Source organism: Equus przewalskii, chromosome 2 (assembly GCF_037783145.1).
Source record: "Equus przewalskii isolate Varuska chromosome 2, EquPr2, whole genome shotgun sequence".
Lineage (NCBI taxonomy): Eukaryota > Metazoa > Chordata > Mammalia > Perissodactyla > Equidae > Equus > Equus przewalskii.
In genome coordinates this window covers 17424006-17450007 of record NC_091832.1, presented here as the reverse complement: position 1 = coordinate 17450007, position 26002 = coordinate 17424006, and the positions used below count along the sequence as shown (strand labels likewise).

General features: G+C 39.2%; 1 protein-coding gene, 1 long non-coding RNA gene and 1 pseudogene across 7 annotated transcripts in view; all 3 read left to right on the top strand.

Annotated features, from left to right (window-relative positions):
* LOC103553572 (zinc finger protein 684) overlaps positions 1 to 9397 on the top strand; it is a 39242-nt gene extending 29845 nt beyond the window's left edge. For 5 of the 6 annotated variants that reach the window (XM_070610189.1, XM_070610192.1, XM_070610190.1 and 2 more), the window contains 4 exons: positions 258 to 296; positions 3720 to 3846; positions 4175 to 4270; positions 7917 to 9397. In XM_070610189.1, coding sequence (XP_070466290.1) covers positions 282 to 296; positions 3720 to 3846; positions 4175 to 4270; positions 7917 to 8821 — 1143 coding nt within the window. In that variant the 5' untranslated portion in view covers positions 258 to 281 and the 3' untranslated portion in view covers positions 8822 to 9397. Of the gene's footprint in view, positions 1 to 257; positions 297 to 3719; positions 3847 to 4082; positions 4271 to 7916 lie in introns of all 6 variants that reach the window. The other variant, XM_008524184.2, reaches the window with a different exon arrangement.
* A 6831-nt stretch (positions 9398 to 16228) lies between these two features.
* LOC139078736 (uncharacterized) lies at positions 16229 to 17926 on the top strand. The gene is made up of 3 exons (XR_011531772.1): positions 16229 to 16671; positions 16908 to 17018; positions 17413 to 17926. It is a non-coding gene; the product is annotated as an uncharacterized lncRNA (long non-coding RNA).
* A 2161-nt stretch (positions 17927 to 20087) lies between these two features.
* LOC103553576 (zinc finger protein 684-like) lies at positions 20088 to 25822 on the top strand (annotated as a pseudogene).
* Positions 25823 to 26002: the final 180 nt, after the last annotated feature.

The following is a 26002-nucleotide window of genomic DNA, read 5'->3' as shown; positions in this document are numbered from 1 at the left end:
AACTTGCTGTAAGATCAGTAGGACAGAAATGTACAATATCCTTATCTAAACTCTATATATTCAAAAGAGGATCACAAGTAGAGATCAGTGCTTATAACATATGGACTGTTCTGACTTGTTAGAAATGTCATTCTCCCACTAGGTGGCATTTTCTGAGGCTGCAATGTGGGTGATTCTGTTCTGATGGAGCAGAGTTCTACATTGCAGTCCTGGATTTTAATGTGTTTCTATTTTTTTCCCTATTTGTACTTTCATAGATCTCTGTGCAAGAGCTTCAGAAAATGATCAACTTCCAGGTAAGATATCCGTTTATTCAGTCATTCAAATCTCTGGAAAATCCACATAAAAAGGAAAGGTACACTCAGGGAAAATGTAGATTGACTAGATCAGATCCAAAAGGGAATTTAGAAAGTTGATAAGTTGATAGCCAGGTCATAAGGTGTGTACGTAGTTGGAATAAATTTGAGCTGTGTATGTGTACTCAGTCTTTCTGGTGATCATAGAAAATGGATAGCCAACAAGTTAAAGTATTGGCATTGTCTGTGAGGCGAAAGGAAAACAATTCCCCAAATAGGTAAAGTTTTTCCTGGCATAATTCTCTGAAGAAAATATCTTATAATGGGTTTTCATAGAGATAATGTTAGAAATAACATTCACAGCAACGACCCTGTGATAAATGTAACATCAGATTTCCTATGACTTTGAGTGTTCCCTAGAGCAAGCAGAGAACACGGTGCCAAGCAGCACTGTATGAACTCAATTTGTAAGTCCACCTACATAGCCTGTTTAATGTTCATCCATAAGTAAACCTGGTACCTTTTCCAGAGTATCCAGCTAGTCTTGAGCATTTTCTCTTCCATGTGAATTTTAAAATCAGTTTGTCAAGGTCCATAAAAGAGTGTATTAGATATTTTATTGTGATTGCATTACACTTTTAGATTAATTTGGAGAGAATTCGTAACTTTTCAGTAATGAATCCTCCATTTATTCAATTTTCCTTATAACCTTCATTGCATTTTTATAGGTTTATTATTGTAACTCTTGTAAATTTCTTATAATATTTGTTCTTACATATGATTTAAGTTGATGAGAATGGGATGGATCTTTTTTCATTATATTTTTTAATTGACTATTCTGGTGTATAGGAAAGTATGAATTTATCTATTTGACTTTATGTCAACTTACAGAACTCTTATTAAGTCAAAGAATTTTTCAGTTGATTGTAGATTTTCTAGGTAGACAATCGTATACTCTTCAAATGGAATTTTGTTTCTTACTGCCCAATATGTAAGTCTCCATTTTTTTTTCTTGTCTTATTGCAATGGACTATAATTTTGAATGTAATTGCTGGCCAGAATCTTTTTTCTTCCAATTTTAATGGGAATGCTTCCAGTGTTTCACTGTTTCCTCTTGTATTCTGGTATATAGTTGTTTTTTGGTTTCGTTTTTAATCAAGTTAAGGATATTTAGCTTGTGAAGATTGTTTTCATAAATTGGGAACTTTTTTCCTCATATCCTTTTTTTTATAGCTGTCAATAAAATCATTTATCTTCTTTAATATAGCAGTTTAGAGAACTTCTAATACATTTTCCAATATTGAACTCTGTATTCGTGGGATAAACCCTACCTAGTCTCTTAACTTTTTAAACTGCCAGATAGTAAATATTTTAGGCTTAAAGACTATATAGCCTCTGTGGCAACTACTCAACTCTGCCCTTGTAGCTGAAGTAAAGGAATGGGTGTAACTATGTTCCAGGAGCATTGTAGTTACAAAAACAGGAGGACAGCCCATAGGTTGTAGTTTGCTGACCCCTGCTCTATGTGGTCTTAACTATCTCTTTGTGATAGACATGTAGCCACAAGCTTTTTAAATTTCAGTTTAAGTTAATTAAACATGATTTTAATTATTTTTGTATCACTGTTATAGTATCTAGTAGGTCCTCATTAAATATTTCATGAGTGAATGAATGAAGAACATATAAGCAGTATTTTAAAATAATGAGTTTTTACTCAATATACATATATTGAGAATATGTAATAATTCATATATTACAAATTGACACATTTAAAGTGTATACAATTGAGTGGTTTTTAGTATATTCACTAAATTGTGAAACCATCACCGCTATCTAATTTCAAAACATTTCCATTACCCTCAAAAGAAACCCCACACCTGTAAGTGGTCACTCCCAATTCCTCCCCTCCTCAGCCCTAATTTACTTTCTGTTTCTATGGATTTGCCTGTTCTGAACATTTCATACAAATGGAACCATACAATATGTAATCTTTTGACTGACGCAGCACAGTTTTTCAAGAGTCATCTATGTTGTAGATTCCTTTTTATTCCCAAATGATATGGCATCACATGGATATACTTCATTTTGTTATTCTACTCATCTGTTGATAGATAACCATACTGTTTCCACTTTTTGACTATTATGAATAATTCTGCTATGAACATTTGTGTACAGGTTTTTTTTGTGAACATATGTTTTCACTTCTCTTGGGTCTGTACATATTGCTGGATCATATGGTAACTCTACGTTTAACATTTTAAGGAACTGCCAAACTGTTTTCCATAGTTGCTGCACCATTTTACAATCCCACCAGCAATGTATGAGAATTCCATTTTCTCCACATCCTTGCCAAAAACATGTCATTGTCTGTCTTTGATTTTAGTCATCCTAGTGGATGTGAAGAGGTGATCTCATTGTGGTTTTGATTTGCATTTTACTAATGACTAATGATGTTGAGTATCTTTTTGTGTGCTTGTGGACCATGGATGTCTTTGGAGAAATGTCTGTTCAAATCCTTTGCCCATATTTAAGTTGAGTTGTCTTTTTATTGTTGTTTTGTAAGAGTTCTTTTTGAATTCTACATACAAATCTCTTATCGGATACATGATTTGCAAATATTTCTTCCCATTCTGTGGGTTGTCTTTTCACTTTCTTGATGGTGTCCTTTGAACCACAAAATTTTTAAATTTTGATGGATTCCAGTTTATCTTTTTTTGGTTTTGTCACTTATACTTCTGTCACATCTAAGAAACCACTGCGTAATAATCTAAGGTCACAAAGATTTACTCCTATGTCTTCTTCTAAGAATTTTGTGGTTTAGCTCTTACATTTAGATCTCTGATCCATTTTTAGTTCGTTTTTATATAAGACGTGAGGGGTGTAGGGGAGAGGGGGTCCAACTTCATTCTTTTGCATGTGGATATCCAGTTGTTGTCCTGGCACTAGTTGAATATTTCTAATAAGATTTTTGTTTATGTGTACATTACATCTTGTTCACCACCCGAACACTAATTATAGTGCATCCCCTCACATGTGAGCCTAATCACCCCTTTTGCCCTCCACCCTCCCCCCTTCCCCAATGGTAACCACCAGTCCAATCTCCAATGCTATGTGTTTGGTTTTTTTTTTTTGTAGTTTTTATCTTCTACTTATGAGTGAGATCATATGGTATTTGACTTTCTTCCTCTGACTTATTTCACTCAGCATAATGTACATCTGAAAAAAATAAAAATTAAAAAAAGAAAAAAAGATTTTTGTTTCTCTCAAAAAGTATATCTCTGAATAAAGCATACAGTACTTATCATATGTAACTTTCTGAAACCTCAACAATGAATATGATATGATCATAAGAGGCTGCCATGATTCTCTTGCAAGTCCCCAAATGATGCACACTTTAGTTTGAAGATCAATGTGCTGTTACAGGGATCAGTGACATTCCAGGATGTGGCTGTGGACTTCACCCCAGAGGAGTGGCAGCTGCTTGACTGTGATCAGAGAACCTTGTATTGGGATGTGATGCTGGAGAACTTTAGAAACCTCGTCTCAGTGGGTAAGGACAGTGGGTGGTAACTTTTCCGTGTAACTCAGAATGTATTAATAGCGCCCTTCCTTTAAGACTTGTGAAGGCTGTGACCGTTCTGAAACATTAATAAGTTTGGTCCTGAGTTTTAGTGGTCAGAGATTCTTAATCTGCTTTAGGGATCAGATAGTCTGTTTATGCTTCTCCCTCCCAAATGGAGGAGAAGGGTCTTTTCTGTTCTAAGGCCCGTTTGTTGTCGTTTACAGGCCCTGAGACTCAAGGAGGCAGCCCTGAATTGTGAGGTAGTTGTTTGTCCCTAGCACTTTGCCTCCAGTTCTGTGTTGTTTCCCATGAACAGGGGGTCCAGTTACCAAAACTAAAGTGATCTTCAAGGTGGAGCAGGGACAAGAGGCGCAGATGGGAGAGGGAGAGAGCCCACGTTGGAGCTGTCCAGGTGAGTGGGGGAACCAGGCAGGTGGAGTCTTTGGAATTGAGATGCCAGTGGGTCAGTGAGCCACAGGCAGCTTGGAAATACTTTTCAGGAAGCACCTCTTAAAAGCCACACACCTTTGGAAGGGACTGGGTACACTTGACATAGCATCATCATCTCCCCAAATGACACCTTCCGTTTCACTGTCACCACACAGCTGCTCTTTCTCTTTGCTCAGCTCTAGTGTGGAGGGATGTGCCTCTCCTCTCTCCTCTGGCTCCTCGCACTGCCTGTTTCAGCGAGGTCCTTGCTTTGTTCTCTTAATTCCTGCAATCCTCATTCTTCCCTCCTCCACGTGACCGCAGATCTTTTCCATACAGTTAGTTCTTACAATGTAGTCAGATTGTGTGGATTTGAAGTCTTACTCTACCAGTCATTGTCTAACCTAATTATTTTGTAGCACTACTTTATTTATAAAATAGGGATAATATTAATCCTTACCTCAGGTTTCTTGTAAAGATTATATGAGCTAATACATGCAAAGCCCTTCAAATAGTTGGCAGGTGGTAAGTGTCCAGTATTTCTTAGTTGTTATTTCAAAAGTTTTAGTAACATTATGCTCTAATTATTTTCCTTTTTTTTTAAACTCTTTCCTTTTCTTATATCATATACCCCACCTGTGTACCCGACCGTACTCATCTTCAGTCCCCCTGCTAACTTGTGGTATCTACCTTCTGGTGCATCTTTCTGCTTCACTTGGTAATAATTCTCTAACTTTATTTGCATTGGTTCCTTGCTAATCTGCCCTCACCCTTTCCTCCTACTTATTCATCTTTTGCCTCTTGCCTTCTCTTCCATGTTCTGAGCTTCTCTCCACAGGAGCTCCCTCAGAAACTTCATCAGTCTAAAGTCTCAGGTTATTTGTTTTATGCCATCTCTGGCATCTTTGCCTCGCCATCTTTCCATTCCTATAATTGTACCCAACCTGGCCTTATTCTCTGTTTTTTCATAGTAACCAATTTTTAATATTCTTCAGCCTTCACTTTCATCTTTACATTACAATAAAGGATGTTGACTGGCCCACTGCTTTGCAATCTCAGAATCTCTGTGGTAAGCGATTAGGTTTATTCCCTCTTGAGAGTTTCTCATTAGATATTATTGTGACTTAATGCCTATGATTTCAACTGTTAGTTTATCTCAGACTGAGTCAAAATAAAATTTTCCCTTTCCATAGAGCCCATAAAAGAAATATGTTTCAAATGATTAAGACACCACTTAAGAGTACTGGAGATTCCCTGGGACCCTAACATCTACTGACGTAAACCAAATGAATTCTAACTCCTGATATGGTGTCTAGGCTATTTGTGTTCCTATATTGCCACTTCTATTTTCTGGTTTATCTTAGATGTTCTCATAAGGTTTATCCAAATTATTTCATTTTTCTTGTCACTCTTCTGACAAATAAACATAAGTCACTCCTTTATAAGCTGTATTGTAATATTTAAATGGCTTTTTAAGGCCCTCTTTAATGTGATCCCATTTTGTTTATCCAGAATTGTCCATCTTTTCCCTATTCCATGGCAGTTGGGCTCTTTTAGTGTCCTCTGTACACTATTTTCTTTTCTTCATCAGTCCTTTTGTTTCTGGGGGGCTCCACCTAACTAATATTGGCATCTATTAAGTCTGAATTCAGTTTTCTCCTCTTTCATGGTAACTCCAGCCTAGATTAATCTCTACCTTGTTTGAACTGCCATCCCAACTCTATTATGGCTCTGTCATGAAAACTTGATGTATACTATCTTAGATTTTTTTTTAAAACCTTGTAGCTTTTAAGGCATGTTTTCTTGTGGTAACACTTTGAAGAGGAAGTCCTGTATCATTTTTTCCTTTACACCATTGCTGAGCACATAATGGGCATTCAATGAACATTTCATTAATTCCTTGTTGTAAAGTTAGACATTGTGGGGATGTTTCTTATTCTTTCATTCATCAAAGCTTCTTAATGTTTCCTGAGAAGGATTCAAAGAAAGTGAAAAAAAAAAAACCCATTTCCATTTTCCAGGTGTGCAAATTGTAGTTGAAAAGGCAAAACATAGCCATATAAAATACCTTAAAATTTGAGAAGTTTGGCACATTTGTTCAATGCACAATAGCATTGTAGTTTTGTTCTAGTTAATTGTCAAAATGAATGGTTTAGGTAGCAGTGGTGACTAGAAGTTCAGAGAAAATGGAGCTTAAAGTTCAAAGTATGCAAAGGTTGGAAGTCCTTTTTTGAGAACACTGGCTCCTCCCTAAAGAGTATAAAGAATAGGATGAGAGGGGATGAGGGAGGGGAAATTAAGGTGGGGAAGGAACATGAGCAAAATATTGTAATTATTTAGTCTAGAATCTGTGGAACAGAAGGTATTTGTTGAGGACTGGTGGAATGCATGCTTAGACACCATGAGTAAATGCATTATTTTGCATAATTTTATTCACTGGGATGATTACCCCGGATTTTTCAGTTGGTTATTGTTGGGAGAGGTAACACAGGATGCTGCTTCCCATTGGTGGAAGTGGAAAAGAAAGAAGACAGACTCCAAATCCTCTTATTTAGAACCACTCTATAAAGAAATGTATACTAAGGGCTGTATAGCTCACTATTCCTTCCGGCTTCACAGAGAAGGATGAGGCAGGGAGCAGGAGTCTGGGGGCTTGTACTAACACTCCACATGGCAGGAAACTCAGGAGTAGGAAATTATAACCCTGTCTCCCAAATTTCTTTCTCTTTTAATGGAGCAGTGGATTTGGGATTTATAGGATTTTGAAGATAGTGAAAAAATGTGACTTCAGGAGCAAAGCAGCCTTCTGGGGACTAGTTTGTTAGGCAGATTGAAAGAGGATGTAAGAACAGTACTTGTCAAATACAAATATGACAAATAGTTGTCATATATAGAAAGCTAGCTAGAATAAAAATGATAGCAAGCAGATAGAATTTGTGCCCGGGCTAAGGATGACTTGCCTTTGGAATGACCTGCTGGACAGTTGTGTGCCTGGGCTCACAAGCACATGTAAGAATGAACCCAGCTGTGGTAGAGTTGGAGCCCTGTCTACAGACATGTTTCAGCTGTGGTTTGGATGGAGTTTTAGAGGGCTGAAAATGTAAGAATGCTCCTGAAGGGAACGGACATTGTGCCAGGTGATTAAGAGCAAAAAGAGATGTGAATGAGGGGAATAGGGAGCTATCCTGCCAGGATAGGAATTAGGTAGTGAGGACTCTGATTCTGATCTGCCTCCTCCAAATCTAGTCTGTCCTCTGATATTTTCCCTCAACCCCCTTGTCTCTTGTTCCCCTGGTTACCCTATCCATTATTCAGATCTCCATGGGCTGTCTTCGTTCTGTGAGCTAACTGTGTACCCTTGTTGAGCAACCTTTTGACTTCCTTTGTACCCTACTCACTGTACCTTGTGCCTATTTTACTGTCTTTCCACAGGTCACAAGTGAAGCCATCTGTTCTCATTATTGCCATTTATCTGCTCCCATTTCCTCTTTAGCAGTTTTATTCTTAAAGCTTAGGAGCAAGGCCAATACAGGCTTTGTTTCAGAATGAAAGACTAGATTGAAAGTTTCTTTCCATAACACATTGATGGAAAAAATTAACTAGGAATGTTTTATTGTACTTCTTTTTAGAAGCTGACTACCCACTTGTTGATGAATCAGAGAAGAACCAGGAAAGCAAAGACAACTTTTTGAATTCAGTTTTGTTCACATTCAATAAAATTCTGGCTATGGAGAGAGTCCACGGTTATAATATGAGCACAAGTCTTAATCCTACAAGAAAAAAATCATATAAATGTAAATCATATGGGAAGAGTTTGCAACCTACTCTAGACTTACTTCATTATAATAGAAGTTATACTGGCGAAAACTCTTATGAATGCAGTGAATGTGGGAAAGCCTTCAAAAAGAAGTTTCATTTCATTAGACATGAAAAAAATCATACAAGGAAAAAACCCTTTGAATGCAATGACTGTGGGAAAGCCTATAGCAGGAAGGCACACCTTGCAACTCATCAGAAAATTCATAATGGAGAGAGACCCTTTGTGTGCAATGATTGTGGGAAAGCGTTTATGCATAAAGCACAACTGGTGGTCCACCAGAGACTTCACACTGGAGAGAAACCCTATGAATGTCGTCAGTGCGGGAAATCCTTCACTTGGAACTCCTCCTTTACTCAACATGTGAAATCTCATACACTCGAGAACTCATTTGCATGTAAGGAATGTGGGAAAACCTTCAGGTACAGTTCGTCGCTTTATAAACATTCTAGATTTCATACAGGAGAGAAACCCTACCGATGTATTGTATGTGGCAAAGCCTTTGGCAACACATCTGTGCTTGTTACCCATCAGAGGATTCATACAGGAGAGAAACCTTATGGATGTATTGAGTGTGGCAAAGCCTTCATCAAGAAGTCACATCTCCTTAGACATCAGATAACTCACACAGGAGAAAAGCCTTATGAATGTAACAAATGTGGGAAAGCATTTTCCCAGAAGTCAAATCTTATTGTCCATCAGAAAATTCATACATAATATTCACTTTATGAATATGAGAAAGCCTTAAATATTAATTAAATCTTATTAAATAGAGAATTCACGGTGAGGAAAGATCCATCAATTTGAATGAATTTGGAAGAGTAGATTCCCATAAAAAATAATGCCAGTCATGTTCTGGAATTGATAAAGTTTTTACAGAAAAGATCACAGAAAACATTAAATTATCAGTAATAGAGCATAGAGCTTGGAAAGGAAGCATAACTTAATCAAGGAATCAGTGAAACTAAATTTACCATCCCTGATTTTTTATTTTTATAACAGATTATACAAATGTGAGTATAAAATATGTTTATACATTATATCTATTAAGTTTCTACAGTCAATATCATCATTTTTTTCTTCCAGTCCTAACAATAATATGCAAGTGAAGAAATGGTTTAATATGTAGTAAAACTCATTCTAAAAATGTTCTCCTATATATGTAAACACCAAAACAAAAAATATAACAAGATGCCAATTGAGAGAGAAAAAGCAGTTGATTTCTGTATGACAGTAAGTATGCATTGAGGAAAAGAAGTATTTAAGCATGTAAATAAAACATTTGCACTCAAATATTCCTGTTCTTTTTCGTTGGTGTATCTACATAAGATGTAAGAGTAATTCAAGTAGCATTTAACTGGGGCATCATCTGTATTTGATTTTAGTAAAGTGGTGTCATGATACTTTCAGCTTTCAGGGAGCAAGTTTTGGGGTCTTTTTTTTGTTTTTTTGTAAGAAATTGATACAGGTTTAGCTCCTAGGACTGCCTGGAATTTTCCACGTGACAGCATAGTCAGCATTAATCAAGTTACAAAGAGCAAGCTTTTCTGTTTAGCAACTTCCCTTTGGAATGTGACTTTTTTTTTTTTTTTTTTTGAGATTGGCCCTGAGCTAACATCTGTTGCCAATCTGCCTCTTTTATTTTTTTCTCCCCCAAACCCCAGTACATAGTCATATATCCTAGTTGCAAGACATTCTAGTTCCTCTGTGTGGGATGCTGCCACAGGATAGCTTGATGAGTGGTGTGTAGGTCTGTGCCCAGGATCTGAACTGGCAAACCCCAGGCTGCTGAAGCAGAGCAAGTGAACTTAACTACTGGACCATGGGGCCGGACCCTGGAATGCGACATTTTTTAAGTTCTACATTCTCCCTTAAAAGGATGAACCATCCATTATTTAAGCTAGACTTTTTATCGCTGTCCACAGTATTCCTTGATAATGTCAAAAAACCTTTATGCCTCTCCTTGACTGGTGACAAAACAGCTTGACCCTAAATTCAGAAATCAAGCCTCTTCAAGTTTAAGCTCAGTTACAACTATGTTGTATTGTTTTTCCTGCATTAGCTATTTTTTGAAGAGTAATGTTGAGTAGTGATTATAAATAAAGGATAGCGCTTTTTTGAACAAGCATACCAGAACTTAAGGATCTAAATTAAATCTTGTCTACTGACAAAGAATCTTTGCTTGACCAAACTTTAGTCAGGCTCCTCAACCTTCTCCCGGGCCCATCTGTGCGCCTCCCTGTAAAATTTAGTTTTAGTGAGAACCCCCAACCCTCGATGTCTGCTCAGTTCCTCATCCTCCACCATCCAGGTGATGTCTGACCACTCTGGCTTGTCTTCAGCAGGAATTTCTTAGCTTGATTTAGCCAGAACCCCCCTTACCCCTGAGGTTTCCTCTTAGTGATTTTCCATCCGCTGACCCCTGACCCTGCTCCTTGGCTGTACATTCTCACTTGCTCGTGCTGTATTTGGAGTTGAGCCCAATCTGTCTCCTCCACTAAAATTCCATTGCAGTGGTCCCTATACCTATTGTGATGGTCCTGAATAAGGTCTGTGTTACCATCTTTAACAAGTGTCATGGAATATCTTTTTTCTTTAACACTTCCCAAGTTATTTTAGGAGGCTATTTTAGGATGCTACTTTCACTTCAGTCATTCCAACAGTTGCTGAAACCTTCTTTTGGAATTGTCTTCAGAATCAGTTTGCCGGCCGCGCAGAAACTCTTCAGGTATTTATAGTCACAGGACTTGCATTTTTTCAGCTCAACAGTTTTCTCTCATTTCCTACATGAAATCCTCATTTCCCCCTACTTAGCGGTTACCATTCCCATCCCATCTTCCCTTCCCATGCTCGTGCTTCTCATCTGAGAAACTCCGAACTACTTAAGACTACAGGAAGAGGACACATTTTAGGAGGGAGCAAAGAGCTCCAGTATTACCAGCATGATGTGAGGTCCCCTTGAAAGAACAGCTGTGGACGCCAAGGTAGGAAGAGGTGTGCAATGGTCTCCTCTAGGAACAAGGGAATAGGACAAGGGAGTTTGTTACAAACAGACAGACACCAAGATATGGAGACCAGATTGGTGGTTCCCAGAGGAGAAGGGGGCAGGAGTAAGGTGAAAGGGTAAAGGGGCACATTTGTACAGTGCCGGATGGTGACTAGACTTTTGGTGGAGAACATGATGCAGTCTATACAGAAATCGGAATATGATATACACTTGAAATGTATATAACGTTACAAATCAATGTGACCTCAATAAAAAAATAATAAGGGAGTTTTGTAATATATCAGGAGGCATCTGGTCTGGGTTCCATAAATTAATTTGTTCCTTTCCTTAAATGAAAGAAGGAGTATAGTAGAATAAGTTAAACTATATTTCCAGTACTGGACAAATATAAACTGCCCCCTGGAGACCTTTTGTTGCTGACCTCATCGTCTTAGGCTGTACAAGATTTTGGTAAGAAGCAAACCAAACTATACTCAGCTCCATCAGAACATCTCAGATTCCCAGAACTCCCTAGTCTATTTGTGCTCTGTGCTGTAACAGCCATGCACAATCTAAGTGAGAAATCCTTTGATTTCTTCCCACCTCTAAGAGTTTGTCATATCTTGAGATATTCTTTCTTTTTGTTACTCTGTAAAAAGATCACTTCAAAGTGCCCTCTTTCTCTTTTGTTTTGAGGAAGATTAGCCCTGAGCTAACTACTGCCAGTCCTCCTCTTTTTGCTGAGGAAGACTGGCCCTGAGCTAACATCCGTGCCCATCTTCTTCTACTTTTTTATACGTGGGACGCCTACCACAGCATGGCTTGCCAAGCGGTGCCATGTCCGCACCTGGGATCCGAACCAGTGAACCCCGGGCCGCGGAAGCAGAACATGCGAACTTAACCACTGTGCCACCTGGCCAGACCCTCTTCAGAATGCTTTAATCTGGAACAATTCCTCAGCTGCCAGAGTCCAGCTCCAACAGAGTCCAGGTTCCTGAGGGATGAACGGCGTCGGCGAAGGGAATGAGACTGCACACCAAGTTGGTGGAAGCAAGTCTGAAGTCTTTATTGTCAAGCATGCGTTTATATATATTTTGAGGATTACATAAGCATCTGGGGTACAGCTATTTTCTCCCCTGAAGTAGCTTGATTTTTCCCCATGATATCATTTTACTTCCTTAATTTATTTGGGTCATCAGCAGTCTCTAAAGGTTACTTCCCTTATTCAGTCTTGGGAAAGAGCTGTTTTTTTCATTTTCTGGGTAAGTGCAGTTAATATTTATAGATCTCTACAGTATTCTTTGCAGGAGGCGAGACTCGGGTTATGCTGGAGGACGGAACAAGCCTTGGGGCAAAGGTGAGCCAAGGTACGTCTAGACCAGGCACATACAGGTCCCCACATCCTCTTATAGAACTCCCACACTGAGACATCTGACCCTTTAACCCTCTTTCTTCAGCAGGGCCCTGGGGATGTTGAAGGAGTGTTAGTCAGAAGAGGGTCTTTCTTGTCTATTACAGTGGGATTCACCTTTCCCAGCAGATTCCCCTGGGTAAGCACAAGCGTCATGAAGAGAGCCAATACAGCAAGTGGTGACAGCAGATTGAGCAGTGAGGACCCTCGGCCGTTCCTGCCAGGGTGGCTTTGCAACTCCTCTGCTTCGTGTGCCCCGACTGTGTCACTGGGCTGCAGCGGTTGCAGGACGGCGTCCGGCACTCAGCCTCTCAACCTCTTTCACGACATTCATATTTCTGAAGAGTATAGCTAGTTATTTTGTAGAATGTCTCTCTGTTTTGGCTGGTCTGATCTTTCCTCATGATTAGATTCAAGTCATGCATTTTTGGCAAGTATATCACATAAGTACGTCACACAAGTGATATTGTTCTCATCGTTTCATGTCAGGAGACACAATGTCAATTTGCCTCATTATTGGTGATTTTAACTTTGATCACTTGGTTAAGGTGGCAACCACCAGTTTTCTCCATTGTAAAATTACTATTTTTCCCTTTGTAATTGAGTCATTAGCAGGGGAAATAATATTCTGTTTCTCATCAAACTTTCACTAGAATGCTAATTTTTAACTCTAAATCTCTGTTGATCTGTAGGTTTCCTTCCATCTTTTCTTTCCCTCTTGAAATTATTTTTGCCAAAGAAACCAGCTCTTTGTCCTATTGAAATTCCCCCAATCTAGACTTTTCAGGCCACGGTCTCTTCAACCCGCCCCAAACAGGCTTTTCCCCACACCACTCCACTGAAACTGTTCTTACCAAGGTCACCAATAAATTCTAATTTCCACACCAAAAAATATGTTGTCAGTCTTAATTATCAAGAGTTTTAGACAGAATGTATTGCTCCCTTCTCTGAAGCACTTTTTTCACTTGGCTTATAAAGTTCATACTCTGCTGCTTCTCCTCCTAGGTTCACTGATCTTTCCTTTCAGTCTCTTTGCTGATTTCTTCTTTACAACCTTTTAACTTGGAAATATACCAGGGCTCACTCCTCAGACCTATTCTCTTTTTATACCCCTTTAATTAGTAACCTCATCTGTCTGATGGTTTTGTTTTATTTTATTTAAAAAAAAAAATTTTATTTTTTTAAATATTTTTTGAGGAAGATTAGCCCTGAGCTAACATCTGCTGCCAATCCTCCTCTGTTTGCTGAGGAAGACTGGCCCTGAGCTAACATCCATGCCCATCTTCCTCTACTTTATACATGGGACGACTGCCACAGCATGGCTTGACAAGCGGTGCCATGTCCACACTCAGGATCGGAACCGATGAACCCCAGGCCACCAAAGTGGAACATATGAACTTAACTGCTGTGCCACCAGGCCATCCCCTGTCTGATGGTTTTAAAATCTATCTATCTCATGATAACTCCTAAATTTATTTATCCTGGATATCTCCTCTGAATTCAAGCATATTTGCCCAATTTCACCACTTAGATGTCTCTAGTAGCATCTCAAACTCAACATGTTGAAAACTGAGGTCTTGATGTCCCTCTCTCCCTGGTTGTGCTCCTACAGTTTTCTCCATCTCAGCTGATGGCACTTCCATCCTTTTACTCACTCAGACCCAAAACTTGGGAATCACCATTGAATCCCCCTTTTCTCTCATAGCATACATACAATCCACGATAAATCCTATAGACTCTGCCTTCAAGTTAGACTTTGAATTCAATTACTTCTCACTACTTCTGCTATGATTTGGTCCAAGCCACCATCATCTCACTTCTTGATTATTCAAATAACCTCCTAACTGGTTGCCCCCTTGCTCCCCTCTAGTTTATTCTCCATACAGCAGCCAAAGTGGTCTAATTAAAACTTGAGTCAGGCGCCGGCCCGGAGGCACAACCATGAAGTGTGCATGTTCAGCTTCGGCCACCCGGGGTTCGCTGGTTTGGATCCCACGTGCAGACATGGCACTGCTCGGCAAGCCATGCTGTGGTAGGCATCCCACATATAAAGTGGAGGAAGATTGGCATGGAAGGAGGAGGATTGGCAGCTCAGGGCTAATCTTCCTCAAAAAAAAAAAAAATTAAAAAAACCTTGAGTCAGATCAAGCCACTCTGCTCAAAGTTCTTCAGTGGCTTCTATTGTCTCTCAGAGGAAAAGCCAAAGTCCCTACACTGATTATTAGGCCCTCCACAGTCTGGGCCCTCACCCCTCCTTACCTCTCTATTGTACTCCCATCTCCAAGCACATGGCCCTCCTTGCTGTTCTTTAAACACGTTTGGTACCTTCTGCCTCAGGTCTTTGTTCTAGTTGTTTCCTCTACCTAAAACTCTTTTTCATCTGGTATGAGTTTGCAACTTCATTGCCTTCAAATCTTGGCTTAAATTCCTTCTAAATGAGGCTTTCCTTGCCTACTCTATTTAAGATTGTAACCCTCCATGACTTCCTATCCTCTTTTATTGTGCTGTTTTTCTCCATGGCATTTATCAGTATCTAATAAAATAGAACATTAGCTCCACGAGGGCAGGTATTTTTGTCTATTTTGTTCACTACTGCACACCAAAAACAATGCCTGGTACCTAACAGGAACTCAGTCAACATGTTTTTGTTGAATGAATATTAGATATGTGCCTACCATAAAGCCTGACAGTATATACACATTAAAAAAAAAAAGGTGGGGGGGGGGGGCAGGGAGACAGAGGGTCTAGAAGAACCCTGTAAAAGGGAAATTGTCCCAAACCTGGTCTGGGAAAGTAATTTTTTTGCATGCTATAATTCATGACTTCCTTCTGGGAAAAATTATCATTCCTAATAAGCAATTTTTAAACGACTTTAATAGGATTAATATTTGTTCTAGAAACTAGTTTTCCACCCACCTAGTTGTACAAAAAGGATACATTCTCCTTTCTGTAGCTGGCCAGCAATGATTACATAACCCTTCTCTTTTCCTACATGTTTCCTTTGAGTGAAACTTGAAACTGGCCTCCCGCTGTTCACTTACAGCGAATTGTAATAAAACTTTGTGAGTGTGTGAGGAAGATTGGCCCTGAGCTAACATCGGTGCCAATCTTCTACTTTGTATATGGGACACTGCCACAGCATTGCTTGATGAGTGGTGTGTAATGTCCACGCCTGGGATCTGAACCCGTGAACCCTGGGCTGCCAAGGCAGAGCATGAGAAGTTAAACACTAGCCACCAGGCCAGCCCGGTAATAAAACTTCGAAACATATTCATTACTAGGCTTTCTGAAACAAAAAGCCTATTTAACAGGCTTAAATGTGTGTAAATTTTACACAATCTATATTTTTGCATTATTTACAGTTAAGATATATTTATGTTATTCCCGTGTTACTGAAGTGAATTTAATTTTTTTAAAAAAAGAAAATGAAAGAAAACACATTTAATCATGGTTTTAATGTTTTCTATTTGCCATGTCTCTATGGCATATGTTTTCTATATGTCATATCTATATTAATAAGTGCAAACTACACGTTTCCCTTCCATAAGACTAAAGCTCCTCATGAAGCCAAGCGACACTAAACTAGAAATCTCCACTAGATGAAAAGGAAACCCCTGACGCCTTCCGGGCATGAGCTCTACGAGCCTCATGGGAAATGTAGTCTCAGGTGGCCTTCCCCGGAAGACCCTGGGAAATCTGGGTGGAGTGTTACTTCCGCACACGCGCAGTGGGGCGATCCTAGAGTGTTCTGCGTGGGTCTGCCTGCTTGGGGGCTGATAGGTGCTGATGCTGAAGGGCTTAGGGAACAGTTGAAGGGCAAAGACCGGCTTGTTGGTTCAAGTGAAGGAACTAGAATTGTAGATGACCCCCGTGTGCGGGGCATTTGGCTCAGAGAAAGCCGAGTCAGGGCAGGGCTGCGCTGCCCTGGTGTGCAGCCCTGGTCTGGCTGGGGTGCGGCGCGCCCGTGTGCGGGGCTGGGTTGTAAGCAGTGTTTTCCGCGTAGGGAGCCCTGTGCGTTGAACTGTACCTCCCCACATTCAGGAGCCTTTTGACTCAGACGGCAGTAAACCCCTTCAAGGCAGCGAGGCGGAGAATCAGTATAGCCAGGACCAGGCACCGTAAGCGCTTTTAAGAGAGTATGGCATTTATCTACCAAAGTTCCTGTGTGATGTAAGTATCCCCATCGTTTTACAGAGATGTAAGTTACCTGCTTCAAATCACACAGCTAGTAAATGGAGGTAGTATTCAAATTCAACGCAGTTTTACCCGAAATTTCATGCTTTTTGCAACATAGTACCGCCTAAAACAAAGTTAGTTACCTTGTATTCTTTTTTCTGAGGAGTGGATGCTAAGTGAATTTCAACTTGTGACCCTTGTTTTTGAGACAGTTTTTGGTGTCTCTGCAGGAACACTGAGTAATTGTCGCCGTGGGTTCCTCTTGCGTATTCCTGCCTTTCTCAGTTTCCAGCAGCCCTTGTTAAAATCTACAAAAGGCCACCCTAGGGCCACAGGTGATGGTGAGTTCACAGAATTGGGGCCCAATCTGAAGGTTCCAGTTGAAGGAGTGTTGCGTCTCTGTCATCCAGTCCATTTTTCCTAGGAGAAAGGACAGGGGAAGTCAAGGTTTGTCTCTCCTCTCTAGTGAGTAGAGCTTGGCTTGTGGCATTACATGTACGTGCTGTCAAGGAGTGTGTCCATGGAGGTGTTGTCCCAAATGTTTGAGGAGAGAGGTGAGAATTACAGAACAATGGAGAATGTGGGTTTATGTGGTCAGGCCCCAAAGGAAAGAAAAGGAAACTCATAGGAGGACAATGAGGATATGGTCAAGGACAGGAGGAATCAGGAGCTACTACAGAAGAAATTCTGCTTCTTTACTAAACACGTTCTTTCTGTCTTTCTGTTTCTCATCAGTTCTTGCAAACACATCAACACCAGTGAACACCCTTCATTCCTGGTTGGTTCTTTCAAGATTAAGCCGGCTCCATACTATTTCACTTGTCACATTTGGCCTATGGTGGTGTATTGGTTCCTTCTCTCCCTTTAACCTAAATAAAGAAATAGTTTACAGAGTAATCACAGATTGGTAGTGCTAGAAGGACTTTTAGGAATCTTCTAGTTCTGCTTTTTCATTTTGAGTGGAATAAAACCAGCCCTGAGATGGCAGTCGAGCGCCAAGAATCTCACAGCTTGTTAGTGGCTAAATCAAGCCTAAAATCCAATCTTCACTTCTCAGGCTGTTGTTCTTTTTACTGCATCACAGTTCAGTTAGGCTGGGCCAAAGTTGCTAAATAAGTTTCTTTTGAAAATGTGTAACAAGGAGAGAACCAACAAGAAGAGAGGTTAGTCCATTAATTAGTTCAGCAAATATTTACAGAGTGTCTCGTGGACCAGTGTTCTGCAATGAGTAAAACAAAGTCTCTGTTTTCCCGCGGGGTGGGGGGGGGGGGAGGGGTGGGGAGGGTGATAAACAAAAACCAAATATACAGATACGTAATCTGTCATTTGGTGGTAGGAGCTATGGAGAAAAATAGAGGCAGATTAAGGGTGTACAGAGTTTATTTGTAAATTGTATATGTATATCTATATTTTTATATGTATGTATGTATATGTATTTGAAAAAGTAACATAAAAAATTTAGAAAGTACAAGTATGTAAAAGAATAAAATAAAAGTTACGTATAATCCTGCTATCTTTGCAACCCTAAATAATTATTTACATTTTGATATATGACCACCAAGATTGTGTGTCTCTGTGTCTGTGCGCACATTTTTTCAAAAGGGGAGGGGAGGATCATGTTATATATTTCAATGTACTTCTTTAAGCTACAAGTATAAATGGACTCTTTCCATAACAATATCTTTCTACAGCATCTTTTTTTTAATCGACACGCTAGTAATGAACATTTAAGTTATTGTCAGTGTTTTTGTATTATAAGCAATGATGTGAAAACATTACTTTTTATTTCTCCCTTTTTCTTTTTCTTTCTTCCTTTTTTTTGGTGAGGAAGATTGGCCCTGAGCTAACCTCTGTTGCCAATCTTCCTCTTTTTCGCTTGAGGAAGATTGTCCCTGAGCTAACACCCGTGCCAATCTTCCTCTGTTTTGTATATGGGATGCCACCACAGCATGGCTTGATGAACAGTGTGTAGGTCCACGTCTGGGATCAAACCTGCCAACCGCAGGCCACTGAAGCAGAGCCCACTAACCTAACTACCATGCCACCAGGATGGCCCCTCATTTTTTAAGATAATAACAATTTTATTGAATGCTTAGTATGTGCCGTATATTGCTTTGAAAGCTTTACGTGTATCAACTTACTTAATCCTCATAAAAATCCTATGATGTGTGTACTGTTATCAGCATTTTGCACATAAGAAAACCGAGGTACTGAATAGTTAAGTAACTTTCTCAGAGTCACACCACTAGTAAGTGGAGTAGCTGAATTTGAACTCAGGCTGCCTAGCTCCAGAGCTCAGGCTTTTAATAGTTCTATCCATCCATTTTTATTTCTTTAGGATAAATTTCTGGGAGAAAAGAAATCACTAGATCATAAATTAACAATATATTGCAATAGATCAAAAGGGCAGAAATATATATCTACCTAAGAGAGAACATCCTTGTGCAAGTTACCTAGAATCATATCAGAATTAAAAGGAGACAAGTTGTGCTTCCAGAACACGGCCTTCCCTGACTTGTTTGAAAGGTCATTCTTCCACCAATAGCCTTTTCTGTAGCTGGTGTATGGGCACTTATTTCTAGGCTGAAAAGGCAGGGAACTCCCCCAAGTCCTGTTTTCGTAGATCTGTGTCCTTTCCCATGAGCAGCAGAAAATAACCAGTTTCCAGGCAAGACATCCATCCATCCATCCACCTATCCATCCATTTATTCGTTCAAATGCTACTTTGTTTTCTGGTGAATTGCAGTGACTTGTAAGAATCCATATATCAAAGTAGAAAACTATTAATAGATAAGAATATAAACAGGAAAAATATAGATTGAAAGTTAAATTGAACAGAAAGTTAGAAAATTGATATGGAGGCTATAGGGTCTACACAAGTTTGTAATGTTGAGATGCCAATCTTGAAAGTTATAGAAAAAGAATACTCAATCAGTGAAATTATCAGCCTTGTCCTAGAGAATAAGGTGTAACAATTCCATAAGTAAAGGTTTTCCTGGCACTTATAAAAGAAAAATTTTTGATGAGTGTTTACGTAGGAGATTTTGTTATAAATGCAGTAGCAGTTTTCATGTGACCATTTTTTAGTGTCACTTTATGTAAGCAGAATACATGAGGCCAGAGCAGTGCTCAGTGAACTTAATATTTTGTCTCTTTTTCCTTCTCTTCCTCTCTCCCTCTCTCCATATATATGTATACATGTATGTATATATACGTATGTATGTATATGTATATATTGGGAGAGTTTTCATATGATTTTGTTCTCTCACAAATTTTAATTCCAAATCAAGTACATAGCAGTTTTTGGTTATCCTATATAACTTAATGCAAGCTCTGAACAGTGAGTATAATCAGAGGAATTGCTCTGAATCCGCTCCACATCCACCAGTGGAGCTCTCTCTAGGTTGAAAATGAATGTGCTGTTACAGGGATCAGTGACATTCCAGGATGTGGCTGTGGACTTCACCCCAGAGGAGTGGCAGCTGCTTGACTGTGATCAGAGAACCTTGTATTGGGATGTGATGCTGGAGAACTTTAGAAACCTCGTCTCAGTGGGTAAGGACAGTGGGTGGTAGCTTTTCCGTGTAACTCAGAATGTATTAATAGCGCCCTTCCTTTAAGACTTGTGAAGGCTGTGACCGTTCTGAAACATTAATAAGTTTGGTCCTGAGTTTTAGTGGGCAGAGATTCTTAATCCCCTTTAGGGATCAAGTAGTCTGTTTATGCTTCTCCCTCCCAAATGGAGGAGAAGGGTCTTTTCTGTTCTAAGGTCCATTTGTCGTCGTTTACAGGCCCTGAGACTCAAGGAGGCAGCCCTGAATTGTGAGGTAGTTGTTTGTCCCTAGCACTTTGCCTCCAGTTCTGTGTTGTTTCCCATGAACAGGGGGTCCAGTTACCAAAACTAAAGTGATCTTCAAGGTGGAGCAGGGACAAGAGGCGCAGATGGGAGAGGGAGAGAGCCCACGTTGGAGCTGTCCAGGTGAGTGGGGGAACCAGGCAGGTGGAGTCTTTGGAATTGAGATGCCAGTGGGTCAGTGAGCCACAGGCAGCTTGGAAATACTTTTCAGGAAGCACCTCTTAAAAGCCACACACCTTTGGAAGGGACTGGGTACACTTGACATAGCATCATCATCTCCCCAAATGACACCTTCCGTTTCACTGTCCCCACACAGCTGCTCTTTCTCTTTGCTCAGCTCTCGTGTGGAGGGATGTGCCTCTCCTCTCTCCTCTGGCTCCTCGCACTGCCTGTTTCAGCGAGGTCCTTGCTTTGTTCTCTTAATTCCTGCAATCCTCATTCTTCCCTCCTCCACGTGACCGCGGATCTTTTCCATACAGTTAGTTCTTACAATGTAGTCAGATTGTGTGAATTTGAGAAATGAGGAATGATAAAAGAGTCCAGAGTGTTGAACTAATAAGATTCCCTCTTGAAAGAAGGAAACCTCAGAAATAGTGAGGAATTTTCTTCTCCTCCCTTTTCCCTGACTTTATCATATCAGTGGACTTAGCATTTGTAGAGTGTCGAGCTTGGCAGGGATAGTGTCACACTGGACATGGTGTGGCATCATGGTAACAGTCAGAATTAACTTTCTTAAGCACAAAATATATAAAGGCAAAGGTTGGTAAAGACTAGGAGTCTTGTGTTTCAGGTCCCCAGAGTTAATGGAAGCCCTAAGTGTGGAAAACAAAATGTGAAATTTGAGTTGAAGAGTGCGGTGTCAGGGGCAAAGAAGGATTCTGGAGGCCAGTACATCTGGCAGACTGAAAGAGGTTATAAAAAGCAGGATTAATTATTAGGACAAATTTCACGTCAAGTGGTAGAAACAGCTGATGATAGAAGCAAAAGGAATTTAAGTCTGGTCTCTCTTAAACCTTCTGCTGGGCCTCTGTGTTCCTGGGTATATCTAGGCGTTGGAGAATGAATCCTAGCTAGACGGGGAGTTGGAGAACTTTCTACAAATATGCCACAACTGTGGTTTGGATGGTTTAGGAGGATATAGGAATGTGCCTCTAGATACAAGGGAGTTAATGGCTTAGCAAAATTCATTTGGTAGTTATGTGCGGCATGAGTAAGGAGAAAGAGAGGTGTATGAAAGAGACTAGGGAGTGTCCTAACAGGATAATTTAAATTTTAGATGTTGTAGACCTTGACTCTGATCAAATTTCTCCAAACCAATCCACCTCTTCTCATTTCCCCATAAAGCCTTATCTCCTTGTTCCCTGATTACCTGACTCAGTCATTCCTCTGAAATGGCTCACTGCCCTCTCAGAGCTTACTCTGCATCCTTGTCAAGAGTCCTTTTTAACTTCCTATGTCATCGTTATGACTTGACTTTGTGCCTGTTTCACCATCTCTCACAGGTTGGAAAGTCATATTTACAAATAGAAAAAGCTACTTGTTCTCATTATTGTTTTCCAGAAGCCTCCATTTCAGCAATGTTTTCCTTAAAGCTCAGGGGCAGGAGAAATACAGATTTCTCTTTTGTTTTGCTGTCCAAAATGGGAAACTAGACCTGAAACCGGAGATGTTTTTTGTGGTAAAAAACACGTGATATGAAATCTACCCTTTGACAGATTTTTAAGCATGCAGTACAGTGTTGCTAACCATTTCAACAGTGTGGTACAGCAGATCTCGTGTGACTGAACGTCTGTACCCATTGAACAGCAACTCCCCATTTCCCCCTCCTCCCAGCCCCTGGCAGCCGCCATTCTACTTTCTGCTTCTGTGTGTTGACTGTTTTAAATACCTGGTATAAGTGGAGTCATGCAGTATTTGGTCTTCTGCGACTGGCTTATTTCACTTAGCTTAATGTCCTTGATGTTCATCCATGTTGTAGCATATGACGGGATTTCCTTCTTTTTTAAAATATGTGTATACCATATTTTCATTATCCATTCATCTGTCAGTTGACATTTAGATTGTTTCCAGCTTTTGGCTGTTGTGACTAATGCTGCAATGAACATGGGAGTGCAAATATCTCTAGGAAATCCTGTTTTCAGGTTTTTTGATAAATACCCAGAAGTGGGATTGCTGGATACTGTGGTGGTTCTATTTTTGATATTTTGAGGAAACTCCATATGTTTTCCATAGTGGCTGCACTGTTTTACATTCCCGCCAATGGTGCACAAGAGTTCCAACTTCTCCATACCCTTGCCAACACTGTTGTTTTCTGTTTTTTTGATAATGGACATCCTAACTGATGTGAGGTGCTATCTTATTGTGGTTTTGATTTCTATTTCCCTGATGATTAGTGATGTTGAGCATCTTTTCATGTACCTGTTGACTATCTGTATGTTTCCTTTGGAGAGAAGTCTATTAAAGTCCTTTGCCCATTTTTTTTGCTATTGAGTTATAGGGGTTCCTTATATATTTTGGATATTAAGCTCTTATCCAATATGTGTTTTTTAAATATTTTCTCCTATTCTGTAGGTTGCCTTTTCACTCTGTTGATTGTTTCCTTTGCTGCACAAAAGCTTTTCAGTTTGATGTTAGTTTTAGTCCATTTTTGCTTTTGTTACCAGTGCTTTTGGTTATCATATCCAAGAAATCATTGCCAAGACCAATGTGATGAAGTCTTTCTCCTATCTTTTCTTCTAGGAGTTGTATAGTTTCAGGTCTTACATTTAAGTCTTTAATACATTTTGAGTTGATTTTTGTGTATGGTGTAAGAGTAGGGTTTAATTTCACTCTTATTATGTGTGCATATCTGGTTTTCCCAGCATCATTTGTTGAAGAGACTATCCTTTCCCATTGGGTAGCCTTGGCAACTTGTTGAAGACTGTACGTTCATGGGTTTATTTCTGGGCTCTATTCTGTTCCATTGGCCTATATGTCATCTTTATGTCAGTACCATATTATTTTGATTACTATAACTTTCTAATATGGTTTCAAGTCAGGAAGTGTGAGGCCTCCTGCTTTGTTCTTCTTTCTCAAGAATGTTTTGGCTATTTGGAGTCCTTTGTGGTTCTATATGAATTTTAGAATTGTTTTTTCTATTCCTGCAAAAAGTGCCATCGAGATTGCATTGAATCTGTAGATCGCTTTGGGTAGTATGGACATTTTAACAATAGTAAGTATTCTAGTCCATGAACACAGGATGTCTTTCCATTTATTTGTGTTTTCTTTAATTTCTTTCAGCAGTGTTTTGTAGTTGTCAGTGTACAAGTCTTTCACCTACTTGGTTAAATTTATTCCTAAGTATTTTATTCTTTTTGATGCTATTGTAAATAGGATTGTTTTCTTTATTTCCTTTTTGGATTGTTTGTTTTTAGTGTGTAGAAATGCAACTGATTTTTGTATGTTGATTTTGTGTCCTACAACTTTGCTGAATTTGTTTATTAGTTCTAATAGTTTTTTTGTAGAATCTTCAGGGTTTTCTACATATAAAATCATGTCATCTGTGAACAGAGATGCTTTTACTTCTTCCTTTTCAATTTGGATGTCTTTTCTTTCTTTTTCTTACCTAACTGGTCTAGCTAGGACTTCAGTACTACGTTGAATAGAAGCAGTCAGGATAGGCATCTTGCCTAGAACAGTAGTCTTTAAAATTTTTCTTTCTATAACATGATATTGGAAGGAGTAACTGGGAATGTTTCATTTTGCTCCTGTTTAGAAGTTATCTACTTACTTGATGAGCTAGAGAAACAGGAGGGTAGCAAAGACAATTTTATGTTCACTTTCAAGAAAGCGCTGACCAAGCAGAGAGTCCAAAATTGTAATCTGAGTATAAACTTTATTTCTTCAAGACAACATAAATGTGAATCAAATGGAAATAATTTGCAACCTAATTTACACTTAGTTATAATAAAAGTTATATTGGAGAAAACTCTTATGAATACACAGAATGTGGAAACACCTTCAAAAACAAGTTTTGTATCATTAGACATGAAAAAAAGCATACAAGAAAAAAGACCTTTGGATGCAATGAATGTGAGAAAACCTTCCAAAAGAAGTCTCATCTCATTAGACATAGAAAAAAATCATACAAGGAAAAAAAAAATCTTTTGAATGCAATGACTGTGGGAAAGCCTTTAACAGTAGGGGACACCTTATAGCTCATCAAAAAATTCATAGTGGAGAGAGACTGTTTGTGTGCAATGATTGTGGGAAAGCGTTTATGCATAAAGCACAACTGGTGGTCCACCAGAGACTTCACACTGGAGAGAAACCCTATGAATGTCATCAGTGCGGGAAATCCTTCACTTGAAACTCCTCCTTTACTCAACATGTGAAATCTCATACACTCGAGAACTCATTTGCATGTAAGGAATGTGGGAAAACCTTCAGGTACAGTTCGTCCCTTTATAAACATTCTAGATTTCATACAGGAGAGAAACCGTACAGACACAGAGAATGTGGCAAAGCCTTTGCAGACTCATCAGTGCTTGTCATGCATTAGAGAATTCATACAGGCGAGAAACCCCATGGGTGTCCTGAATGTGGCAGAGCCTTCATCAAGAAGTCACATCTCCTTAAACATTCTTTAACTCATACAGCAGAGCAACAAAATAAATGTCACACATGTGGGAAATCTTTTAACCAGAAGATTCATCTCATTCTCCATCAAAGAAGTCATAAAAACATGGAAGCTTTGTGAATGTGGGAAAACTTAAAATTAGCTTTTTAATAAAGCAGCAAAGAATTCATCATGAAAAAGCCCTGTCAACTGAATAAACAGGGAAAAGCATGTTCTGAAACTCATATTCTGTAAGTAGTATTACTAATTTTATTGAAAAGATTACAGAAAATTTTGAGTTTTATTTGGCATTATGATCTGTGCTCTGTGCTCTTTGCTCCCTTTCTTAAATACCAGAATTAATAGAGTAAAAGAATTAGGTAAGTATGAACCATAATGAATCAAAATTAAACAGATGTTTGAAAATTGAAACAAGGTATAATTTATTCATTTATTTTACTATTTAAACCAAGTCATTGTCAGGTGCTGGGGGATAGAAAGCATTATATTTAAAAGATACTTACGAGGGGGGGATGAACAGGTTTTTACATCAACATATGTGCTTATGATTGCAAGGCGAATGAACTGATCAGGGTTTGGTGAATGGAACTCCCCCTCAGTGGCGGAAATGTAAATTGGCATAATCTTTTGGACCACGGTTTGGTAATGTGATTAAAAGTCTTAAAACTTCATACCATTTGACTGAGCAATTCCATTTCTAAGAATCTGTCCTAAGGAAATAATTAGACATTTGGTAAATGACTCACGTACAAAGGTATTTATCATTGTGTTATCTACACTAGCAACAGTTACTGCAGTACTCAACCAGCCCTCAGATCTACTTAGTGGCTTATAACAACAAAGATTTATTT